At 40.9% G+C, this 12,054-nt stretch overlaps 1 protein-coding gene across 2 annotated transcripts; it reads left to right on the forward strand.

Annotated features, from left to right (window-relative positions):
- The first annotated feature begins 9 nt into the window (after positions 1-9).
- LOC109922445 (serine/arginine-rich splicing factor 3) lies at positions 10-10,864 on the forward strand. 2 transcript variants are annotated; one of them, XM_048612240.1, is made up of 6 exons: positions 15-411; positions 1,661-1,868; positions 3,331-3,465; positions 8,178-8,219; positions 9,035-9,121; positions 9,641-10,864. In XM_048612240.1, exons 1-6 carry the CDS (start codon positions 390-392, stop codon positions 9,666-9,668), a joined length of 522 nt encoding a protein of 173 aa, XP_048468197.1. In that variant the 5' UTR covers positions 15-389; the 3' UTR covers positions 9,669-10,864. The 2 variants fall into 2 exon arrangements, 1 of the variants encoding a protein (XP_048468197.1); XR_007264785.1 differs by lacking the exons at positions 9,035-9,121; positions 9,641-10,864 and adding an exon at positions 5,580-6,046 and having other exon boundaries at positions 10-411; positions 8,178-8,225.
- Positions 10,865-12,054: the final 1,190 nt, after the last annotated feature.

Here is a 12,054-nt window from a genome sequence, read left to right on the forward strand (position 1 = left end):
CCCACCTTGCTAACACCCCCTACACACATTCCTTTCTGCCTTTTACCATCCCCCCCCAATCCCCATCTTCATCTTGATCTCCTCCCTCCACCTTAATCTGGACCTCTGCGCACACAACCCACCCAATCTTGATCTGGATCTCTTCCTGCAAACTTCCACACCCCCATCCCCTCCAAATTAGCTCAATCTGTCTTTGTCCATGTGAACTCCTCATAAGTGGAGGGCTCTTCATTATGTTAGGTTTGGATAAGTTGGTGGTTGGTGCTTCCCAACGTTTGTGACGGCAACCTGTTGCTGTGAATTAGGAGTCAGGGGTTCAGCCCCTCTGCTATCAGTGTGATTCTGCAGTCTGCTTTTCATCTAAAGAAATTCCTTCATCGCCATCTTAAATGGGACAGAAGCCCATCTATGGTAATCTCTTCATTTATGTTAGAACTCACTTGACACCAGATCATAGTCCAACAGGTTTATTTGAAGTCATAAGCTTTCAGAGCGTAGCCCCTTTGTCAGGTGAAGTGAGAGAGAAGCCTGCAGGCGCAGAATTTATAGACAGAAAGATCAAAGGTCATACAAATGGTGTGAGTGGAGTTATCACATTATTTCAGTCATTTGGTTGTTTCCAGCACCACATTTTTAATTTTTTGTAACTATCTCTCTGGCTCATTTAATCAGGTTATAGGTTATCCCCTTGTCATTCAGCTGTTGACTCTTTACTCTCACCATCTAACACTTCAGATTGTAGGGACTAACAATATTATTCAACACTGCACTCACACCATTTGTACAATCTTTTGAACTCTTTGCCTATAAATTCTGTGCTTGTGTGCTTCTCTCCCTTCACCTGACGAAGGGGCTATGCTGCGCAAGCTTGTGATTTCAAATAAACCTGTTAGACTATAACCTGGTGTTGTGTGACTTCTGACTTTGTCCACCCCAGTCTAACATTGGTACCTCCACTTCGTTTATGTTGACTTTTGTCATTGTGACTTAATTTTTCTGGTCCAAATATGGAGCTAGCTAATGATCCACTAGTTCATACACAGTTTGGTTTTTGGAGCTGTCCCAGTGACAGACTTGACACTTGAAGGTTTTCAGGAGAAATATTGGTCTGTTGTATCCAAGATCTGTTTGGTTTTGTCTGCATGCTGCTTTAGCAACATTTTAAGCTAACTCATCCCAGCTCCTTGTTCACTTCTCAGGATGTCTGTGCTGAATATTTGATTACGTGTTTTGCTTTGTAGAGTTTTGCAGCTGTTTCCACAGATACTGGTCTGAAATTACTTGGTTTGTAGTGGTTTCAGGATTCCTCCTGTGGGATAGTAAGCGTTGCATTACTCTCACTAGACCCTTTGTGTGACTTTAAAGGGGTCAGTAGTGCAACGGACATGTGAAACGTGAAGCAGTTTCATACTTGCAAGTGCTGTGACTGGATACTGGAATTCCTGTGTGGTTCGGTGTCTATTTAGAACAGATATCTTTTAATGACCTCCATATTGCCATTATACTGGTGTTGAGGGATTCCAAATTAATTCCTGAATTATTTAAAGTGCTCATCGTGTTGCTTGTTTTTCGAGGTTTTAAATGTCTGCAATGACTCAAGGTTGGCACAATGTGTAGAAACTATTAACTAAATTTTGTTAACTTGTATCTTGTGTTCCAGCCATGAATCATGGTTCATGTCCTCTTGACTGCAAGGTGTACGTTGGAAACCTTGGAAACAATGGAAATAAGACAGAGCTTGAGAGATCATTTGGATATTATGGCCCACTCCGCAGTGTGTGGGTTGCCCGGAATCCACCTGGGTTTGCATTTGTTGAGTTTGAAGATCCGCGAGATGCTTCGGATGCAGTCAGAGAACTTGATGGAAGGTAATTATTTTTCTCCCCAAAGTTGGCGTCACTTTCCGTCAAGCTGTCTTTGCAGCTTTTGTTGCATGCTTCCCAAAACTGATTCTGAGAAGCAGACAGATCTACTATGTTGATGAATGGAGATATTTTATGGACATTTGGAACTGCTCCATCTAATGGCCAGAGTGAGATTGCAGAACAATGGTTCTAAGATGTTGGTGATTTCAAAGTGTCCATTTTGTGTGCCTGCAACTTTAATCTGGTCGTCACTTATACTGTAGCAGGATAACAAATACTGATTAAATGTTACCAAACATACAACAGTGTTAACATCAATGCTTTGGCACTGCAATTACCCAAATGCTTTAAATTGTATAACTTTTGATATTTATAAACTTGTTCCAACTGCCTCTTTCCAAGCTGTAATCAGTAAGGACTATGGCTTAGGTAACATCATTGAGGTATTTGGAATTTTCATCCAGCACTATTCATATTAATGTGTTGAATTGAGAACCATACAGGGTAACCCCATCCAGAACCAATTGTTTCTCTCTCTAAAAGTTGGGTGTGGAATAAAACCTTGTGAAAGATTTTTATTTTCTACATTTCAGTTGCACATTGCTATGTGATGTATTTGGCTTTGACCTGTACATTGAGCCATGTTTCAATCTCTTTGCCTGTACTAAGGATGAAAATCCTGGCTGTAAAATCAATCCTGATTATAACAGGCTGGATACGGCCCCTTTTCATCCATGTATTTATGATTAACTGCCACTAGTGTTTGATGTAAACAAAGCCCAATACATCATCTACATTGGCTCTTCCATTCTAAACTATACTGTTCTTCAATTTTGAATCAGTTCATCCTAAATCTGGCTTCTTTTAGTCTTGTTTCAGTTCTTGAATGGATTGATCTGAATTTTATGCATAACAACACTTTTTTTCCTTGACCAGAGTTGGCTAACCTGGGGTGACCTCTATCATGTTGTAATCCAAACAGGATTTCATTTTGAGCGAGTAGTTCTCAAAAAACCATATAATCGACCAATTTGAAGCCAGTAACAGACCCAATGTACTTTGGTCAAGAAATGTCTTCTACTTACTCCTAACTTGAGTTAGGTGCTGTGGAGCTTATGGACTGTTGTAAAAGTGACCATGTTGTTCGGTGTTTAATAGATCAGGAATGTTTAGTAATGTAAGTCAGTAGTTACATATTGTCACACCCTGCAATCTGAGATAGTGTCCTTGCTATATTCGGTGGGTAGTGAACCTTTGGAATTCTCTATCACAAAGTTGTGGAAGCCAGATCACTAGAGACTAAGTGTTAAGGAATGTGGAGCTGAATGGCAGAAAGGGCTGAAAGGTCTATTCTTACCCAAACTAGTGAAACTAAAAACAGAGCAAAGGGGAGGCTGTACTGAACTGGTCCCTATTGTCTTGGCACATGTCCAACCATTCTCAGCATTTAATTATTGATTTTCAGGAATCTCTGTGGCTGCCGTGTCCGTGTAGAACTGTCCAATGGTGAGAGACGCATCCGTAATCGTGGCCCACCTCCAGCATGGGCTAGGCGTTCTCGTGAGGATTATCGCCGTAGAAGCCCCCCTGTCCGGCGCAGGTAACACTGTGATATCGCTTTTTGATGTAGCTGTGCATGCAAAAATTCATATTTAAAATTGCTGTAATTGTTTTCCATCTGTGTAATTCATGTTGTTGAGCTGTTTGCTTTATGTAACAGCTACTAGTGATGGGCGACATAGTTTTAAACAACAGCCTGAAATTTCCTGATAATGTGTTCAGTTGCTTTTAATATGAATGTATATAGGGAAGGACTCCATATGATCCTTGAGTTCTGTGGTTTGCCAGCAGGGATGTCATGATGAAGATACCTGTTTAAAAGGCATGTTGTCAGTGAGTGTCACTGCTTCCTAGGCATGCCCGTTGACCACCCAGTAGTCAATATATGACCATACGTGTGGAGTGGTCCAAGCGGCGAGTAATCTAGGCATGGACTTCTCAGGCCTCTAAATGCTGTGCTGTTGATGTTAACACTGGTAACTGGTAAATGTGGCTTTTGATGGCTTTGACGTCCAGTGGTGCACAGTGGTAATGGCTAACAGTCCATTGTTGGTTATATATCCGATCAAATTGGCCTTGCTGTTTGACTACCGTTTGTTATGAGTAGTTTCAGCTGTTTGAGTGAAAGGCCTCCTGTTGAGCTGCCTCTTGCAATCGGTTTTGCTCTTGTTTAAGGAGGACACCATGACATCCCTAGTTGCCATGCCCAGTAGACTTTGATTCATCCTTAAAGCTGGAAGCACACCACATGTAAACGAAGTGGCCTCCCGCTCGTGTGTTGTGGTAAGGCTGTTGCCATTTCTGCTCCTTGACACTGTTGTTCAGAGTTTTAACTTTTGCTTATTTTACAGTATCATAAATTGAGCTTTGATGCTTAAGCATTGCTGCCAGGAGATCAGAATCGATTAATTAGGGTATTAGGTTGAAACCATGCTTGGAAAATGCATGTGGTTTCCAAACAGCTTTTTAAAAATCTGAATCTAATATTTTTGAAGAGCTACTGTGCTCTGTAGTAAAGTAAGTCTCTAGTTAAAATTTAAATGAATTATTTTTGATAATCATGTTCTACTCCCTGGTCTTGGTGACTTAGCAGCTGTACACATGTCTCGACAGTGAAGTGACCTGCCCTTAGCATGCAGAATGAATGTTGAACAGACTATACATGCCAGTTCTGTATCTCCGAGAGTAAATGTTTTCGCACTATTGCAGGAAAACTGGGCTGTCTGCACCAGCATTCCCTTTTAAGTACCTGAGTAAAGATGGAAAGTCTGAGAAAGTTATTCCAAATCCTCAATTGAGGAAAAAGAGATTGCCTTTTGAGGGAATGCTGGGGAGGGGGCCTTTGGGTTACTGGAGGTTAAGATAAAGACTTGAGAAATATTTTCAAACTTTGATTTCAACTGATCTGCTAAAAAAAGTTTAAAACCTAGGTTTTTCTCTAATTTGAATAACAGCCTTTATCTGAACCACTAGTTTGCTAAGCTTATTAGTGCAGCCTGAGAGCTTTGCAGGGGGCTTTGAGTTGAAATTACTTCTGGGGTGCAATGTTGCCTTGTAAACTCTCAATAAGGCATATTGTACTCTGACCTGGGGTTCCTTCTGTAGTTGCTTTCTTGTTTGTAATTGATGTAAAAGGTAAACCATTCCTTTTCCCTGGTGTGGGAAAGTTTGCAGACAGTTAAATAAGAACACGTACCTGTCATGGACAGCTCATGGCTGAAAGTTGCCTGTTTAAGTTCATTGCTATAACACTGGCAAACACATTCACATTTATGGTGCAACTGGATTCTTGACATCAAACTTGGCAGTGTTGACACATTTCGTCCCCTGATGGGGTAGGAGTTCTGCTTTCCACAAAGAAGAGCATCTTGCAGGTTAGTGGCATTTCTTTGTTTGCATTCAGAAGGAACCCTGATTAATGGATTTATGAATTGCATAGCATGTTGCTGCATTCTGGCCAGTTGCAATAAGATTGATGCAAAGTGTTATATGCTTATATATTGCTGTTTTGCATTGTCACTCATCACTAATGGCTAAATTATTTAATGATCAAGATTGGTTTTTACTGATGGCTTGTGTGTTGCACTATTTATTTTTAAAGATGCATTTTTATCCATTTATTTATATATTAATAAAAATGAACCCCCCTTGCAGAGTCACCATCATGCCTCTTCTCACCACCCTTCGAATCTACATTAGCCAGTCAACTAGCCCTTTCAGCGTCATGTGACCAGCGCGCCCCAATCAGCTTGGCTGGTGTCGGTATCACATGACCAAGGCATGTCCAGTCGTCAGGTTGCACCACCGCCCTTTGGTTCCCAAGCATGCTGTTTCTCAGCCTCTTCTCCAACCATGACCAATCGGCAGCGGCTGCCTCAACTGCCCACACATTTCTGGTCAATCAGCTGTTTACTTTACTCGTTGTCTCCACAACAGCAGCCGAACACTCAGCATTTGTCTCAGCAGCCTTCGACTAAATAAAAAGCAGGAAAAAAACCACTACACCCCCCTCTGCCAACCAAATACCACGCATCTGGCAAACCTTTTCAGCAAATTCTACCTGGCCGTCAGTCCGGCAGCCTCACCTCTCCATTTCTAGCTTGTTGAAAACCAAAAGACTAGTAAGTTTTTCCTGCTTTATACAATAGTCTACTGCTGGTATAATGGAGTAAGCTTTTTGACAAGGTAAAGAGACTACAGTGTTCTGTTAGGGGCTGGCTGTGTAAAGACTGAATTTAACTTTGTTTTTAAAAAGTGTTCGTGTTTAGTAACAGCAAGACTTTTGTACTTGGGTTCTGAAATAATGTCTCAAATCTCTGCCATGTAACATCCTTGGTTAGCTTGTACAATTGTAAGTTCATGTGGCTTTTGTCACGTGTTTTCAGACCCAGGTGCAAAATATGTCTTAAATTGGGCCAGAGTAACTCTGAAGGGATGTGACATTTGCCACCTGGCAGGTCATAGCCATAGTCTTCTCCATGGACCTTCTGCTAAATGGTGCAAAATGCAACCTTGGTTCACTAGGAGGCCCCAACTAAGCTTTTACAGACAATCAAAAGCAGGCATTTGCTTCCCTTGAGAGCTGGCCTGGTCCTGGTGATAGAAGTGTAGCTGGGATTGGTGTATTGGAGGTTCTAGGCTAATTGGAATGGATAGTCCTTGGTGCAGAAAAAATACAGCATGGTGGAAAAAATCACTGTTGGGCATCAGGCTGTCTTAATTAGCAAATGCTATGCCTATGAATTGACAGTGGCCATGTTGTGCCAGCTATCCCTTAGCTATCTTGGTGATATTGACATCCTAATTTCCTTTTCTGTCTTTAAAACTTGGCCCTGGATTTTTTCCACTGAGGGCAGTGTACAGTAGTGGCTTGGTCGGGCATTGGCTCAGTGCTAATTCTGCACAGTGCTGTTAATTGTCTTGATATGGGGAACACATCTAGCAGTGTAAAAATGCATGAAACCTTAAAGATTCTTCTGTATTGCAATTGATAATGATAGAAGTTTGATTTTTTTTGCTGGTTGAGGTGTGTTCAGTGCTTCATTCTCACCTCCCAAGCAGCTCCATTATAGTGTAAAAATGACCAAATGGTCTTTTGTCTTCAGAATTAACATTGTTAGTAAGCCACTACCATGTGCATTGTCCTCGAATAAGTGAAGATTAATGTCCAGGCTATTGAAGATCCAGAAATCAGGTCTGCACACATTGAAGCGAGACATCGCATTTGGAATTATAGCCAGTTAACCTAAAGAATTGAGCGTTAACAGAACACTTATTCCACATGGGCTTACATATGTATGATGTATTGCATTGTTACAGTAGTGTTTCTAGATTAAAAGCTGTGCTAAGATAGATGTTTGTGCACCTTCAGTTGCACCCAGGGATGGAAATCTTAGAGGTCAATCGCCTGTACAGGGACCTTTGTCTCTGATCTTTGGAAGAATGTCCACCTAAATTAAAATGGTGAATTACTTGTTTGAGCTTTCTGGTAGCTCATGGAGGCCCCCTGCTGGCAGTATGTGCCAGCTGCATTTTTGCAGGTGCTCTGGGAACAAGATTGAATATTTACTGGTTCCTGACCAGTATACTCGTTAAAATAGTTTCCATCCCTGCCTTTAATCTGCAGGTTCCATTTAATGCTGTATTCAGTATTCTGTTGTAGCATAGGTCTTTTGAACATTGTCTATTATTGAAGTTGTTTTAACAGCAATGCAGGGTTTTCTGTGTGGATTCTTCATTGCGGAGGTCCACCAAGAGCTGGAATCAACTGATCTGTTTTTGTCAACTTTTCAGGTTTGATTTCCTTGCCCTTGCTGATTTTTTTGTCACTTTTTATGTAGCATGATGGTATGGATTAATCGCAACCTCTTCATTGGCTTCCAGCTTTTTCACATTTGTTTCCTGTTTTTTGAGAGGTTGTTTTCTCGTGCTCAGTCAGTTGATTCATTTGTGATTACATTTTCACTAAATTGATTTTAAGTATTTCTGGATTTTCATTGACACGTTGAGACTGATGAGAACCCTGCAGTGGTGTTTGGTCATCTTCAAGGTGTATAGATTAATTTTAATCTTGGGTCAGGTTTTTGTGCAGATGGTTTGTTAAATCTCTGACATGTTCAGGTATTTAATTGCCATTGCTAGTGAGCCAGGTTATTGGGACCAACTGTGGTCAAGTAGGATGGTACTTTGTACCGGTCATTGTGTGGACTATCATTAGTTCACCTCCTAACTGATCTTCCTTCTCACTTCTAGATCACCACCTCGCCGGAGGAGCTTCAGCAGAAGTAGGAGCAGGTATGAGCCATTTGTTACAATTCAAGTGTCCTAATCCTGCATGCTGCTCCTAGTTACTACATCCTTATTGAGTTGGGACTGGCTCCTATTCTAACTCCTTTCTTCCTCAAGAAAGAAATTCTGTTTGGGATTAATTCAAATAATTGGATAGTTCGTTATTTTAGGGGGCAGTGTGAAGGAGGGAAGGCTTGATGATCATGGATTGTGTAGTGTATCACTTTTAACTATTTTCTAAATCTTTCTGAACAGGTTGTGATACCTGGAACAGGTGGAACTTAAGCCTGGGCCTCCTGGCTCAAGAGTATCACTTCTGTCCTTGGTTACAACTACATCCTGAAATTATTTGGCCAAAGTAGATTCTGTTGTCTTAATTGTTTCTTGTGTGAATGTTGGGTCACTATCCCAATGCAGAAGGAGCTTGGCAGTGGTGAATAATTTCGTGATGAGGCATGGCTCCTTATGCTCACCTAGTATGGTTGTTGAATACCTGTTAGGTCCTTTGGGTAAAACCGAAATGCTTGCCACAGTAGGACTCAGTAGGTTCAACACTGTGGAGCTGGAGGAACCCTGCAGGTCAGCCAGCATCAGAGGAGTAGGAAAGCTGATGTTTTGAGTCAGGGCCCATCTTCAGGATTCTAGTTCTGAAGAAGGGTTCTGACTCAAAATATCGACTTTACTACCTGTGATGCTGCCTGACCTGCTGTGTTCCTCCAGCTCCACACTGTATTGACTCTGACTCCATCATGTGCAGTTCTTGCTATCTCTGAGGACTCAATAGATCTCGTGATCTAATAGCAATCTTGACTTTGCCATAGGTCCCTCTCGAGGGATCGTAGGAGAGAGAGGTCCTTGTCCAGGGAGAGGAACCACAAACAATCTCGTTCGTTCTCCAGGTCTCGCAGGTAAGTTGCAATGGTGTAAAACTGGAGTTCCTTAATTTTGTTTAGAGGGTGTGGTGGAGATTAAGAGCTCTGTCTGAAAAGGTGGTACTTGAATAAATCCTTGTAACATGAGGAAAGTTCCCCAAAATGCACTTGGAAGTGTTGTAAGATAATGTACAGTTCAAGAGCTGGAAGGTGGGTATTAGCATGAATTGTGTACCTTGTCATGCATAAATGGTCTAACGGCTGTTTTGCTATCTGTAAATTTCTATGGTTCTAATAAATCACTAATAAATAGTCTGTTTTGGGCTAGCTACGTCCTTTGATTAATATCCAGGATTGGGGAATGTTTTTGTTGTTGAAATTTCAGTGGGATTATTAATCTAATTTTAATAGATGCCTGTAAAAAGCCAGAGTACTCAGGCTGGATGTCTGCACTTCCAGCATTTGGGCAGCATGCACTGGTTTGGTGATTGAAAGGACAGAATGGAATGTTTTCTACTTGTTTTGTTTCTAATCTTTTTTTCTTTTTGTTTTTAGCCGCTCCAGGTCAAACGATAGGAAGTAAATCTGAAGCATAGTGGCCTTTGTGAAGATCCATGTACAGACTTCTCGGAGTTGTTAAGAATGTGATTTGCATTTGTTTCATTGACTCTACATGTAGTCCATTGCATTTTTTACCCTATTTTAGCTGTTCATTGTCTTTCTTTTCATGTATTCTATAATGTAACCAGTGATGAGATTTTCAGATGCAGAAGTTGTCAAACTTGTGAATTATGGGCAGAGTCAAGGTTTTTATAAAGGTAGGATTGTATTGTGGGCAGACCATTGATTGCTTACCTACTACTTTATCCATCGATGGGTTAATTCTCTTCTCTTTTCTTGATTCCACAAGCTTGCCCGTCTCCAGCAGATCCGATGGGATCAATATACCCCCTCTAAGCAGACCAGCAGTTTTAGTTTACTTTTTGATTATTGGCAGATAACACTCTGCGTCTTCAGACTTGTTAACGCAACTTCATGGTGTTGTGCTGTTTAACTTGTAACATGTCATCTGGGGTTATGTACTGAGTGTTTTGTATTTACTGGTTTTTCATGTGTTTCCTAATATACCTGCAAACAACTAAATTTTTGCCTTGCTACTTGTAAATCCTGCACTTGTTAGTTTGTGGTATTTGGTTTTGTGCAGTGCTTTGGGATATTGCTGGAACAGAAATATGTAATGAGCACATTAGAGTATTTAAAATAGTCTATTGTGTTTGAGAAATGTGTTCTGATATTCAGTAGAAGTACAGTCTTGCAGGCTTTAAAATGATACATGGCTTGCTGACTCTTCGCATGATTGGAGAAGAATTACATTGAGGCATTTAGGAAACTGATGATTCTTGCAACCAGTTTATTAACTTTGCCTGCATGAATATCTCAGATACTGTCTGTAGCTTAAAGTTACTGATTAATTTGCGACATCAGACGTGCTATGTAGATCTGGTTAGCTTTGAGTTGTGTGCTCATGCCCATGAGACTTTTGAGCTGCTGTCTCTTGTGCTGGAAATGCTTTCTGTTGAGTCCTTTTTTCATCAGTTACTACATTGTACATATTGTATGTGGCTTGCTGCCATGCCCTGACTATCTTGTTCATTGATATAATGAGGAGAAGCTGGAGTGATACAATATTGTCTCTTGTGAACCTGTTCCTGCCTTCACACTGCACCATTCATGTGCTATTTTGTGACTTCCTTGGAAATAAACTTTGGTTACACAACAGATTTGGTTGTAGTTTCTTTTGTTTTTATGTGGCATGCACTTATTACAGGTCCATTTGCAGTTGAGAAATACACAATGAATAAGAATGAGATTTGAATGAAGAAGTAATGATCAAATAGGAAATGTGACCCTCATTAGGTTGGCTCGAGTGTGTGAATGAAGATAATGGGATCACTTCTGTGTGTGAGGGAAAGTATGCTGAGGGGGAACAGGAGTGGTCATGGGGGTATATAAGGGGAGTGGTGGACGGAGTGAGCAAAGGGGGAGGTGACAGAAGGAAATGAGTGCTTTGGAGAGCAAGAGTTGGGGTGTGGAGTAAGTGGACAGCATGTAAAGGGTTGAGAAGGAAGTGCTGAGGGTGGGAGTGGTTGAAGTTTAGCATGGTTGGGGTTCTGAGGAAGGAGGAGAAGGCTGGGAGAAGTGGTGGGGTCGGGTTTGATTGAAAGGAGAGGGCTGAATAATAAAACAGGAGTAGCTCCTTGGTCTAATCAGACGAAGGCTGAGAGGCTACAGGAATTCAGGCCCATCTGAACTGGCAATTGAAGAATGAAAACTCAAATGATTTGTTAGAGTTTAGAGAAGAATGGTATTTCTCTGAGATTGAGCATCTGAAAGATGTTGCCAAGGAAAGGATTGAGCCTATGATTTTGCTGTTTAAGATCTTTTCAAGTTGTCTTGCATGTGTCTTAGTATATTTTTTGTAAAAGTTTATGCTGTCGCATTAAAAGAACCTTGGAAATCTTGTAGGTATGTGCAGTGACTAATTACCGCAGTAACCACCTAAAAATAAATGACATGTATGATGTACAAAGCCAGGTTAATTGATCGTAATTTTCCAAGATTTGTTTTCCAGTTCCATTTGTGAAGTTTTATCCTGGGTTTAATTTTCTAAATTGGAACTTGAGTTATATTTATCAGGGTTAGTTTTCCACTTTCAATATGTTAAAACCTGGAGAATGCAGTTTCTAAGTGCATGGAGTCTGACAATTTGCCCCCACTGCACTTAAATGTTCATAACCACTTCCACAGCTCTATTACCAGGCTGTTGCTGTCTGTCAATAATTTGCTTTGCATTTGATTTCTGCATCTTGTGGGTGTGTCTGGACTGGGTGCTCCTTCTCGTCACATTATTTGATGTGTCCAATATTTCCCCTTCTGCAAAGTGTTGACTCTTGTTGGATTGTAGTTTT

The sequence above is a fragment of the Rhincodon typus genome, chromosome 25 (assembly GCF_021869965.1).
Source record: "Rhincodon typus isolate 14 chromosome 25, sRhiTyp1.1, whole genome shotgun sequence".
NCBI classification, from domain to species: Eukaryota; Metazoa; Chordata; class Chondrichthyes; order Orectolobiformes; family Rhincodontidae; genus Rhincodon; species Rhincodon typus.

Bases quoted from the DNA above. Each gene is read 5' to 3' on its own strand.
- LOC109922445 (XM_048612240.1), top strand. From the start codon at position 390: ATGGGACAGAAGCCCATCTATG. The intron at 3,466-8,177 runs GTAACACTGTGA...TCTCACTTCTAG, and splicing joins AGCCCCCCTGTCCGGCGCAG to ATCACCACCTCGCCGGAGGA. The intron at 8,220-9,034 runs GTATGAGCCATT...ACTTTGCCATAG, and splicing joins TTCAGCAGAAGTAGGAGCAG to GTCCCTCTCGAGGGATCGTA.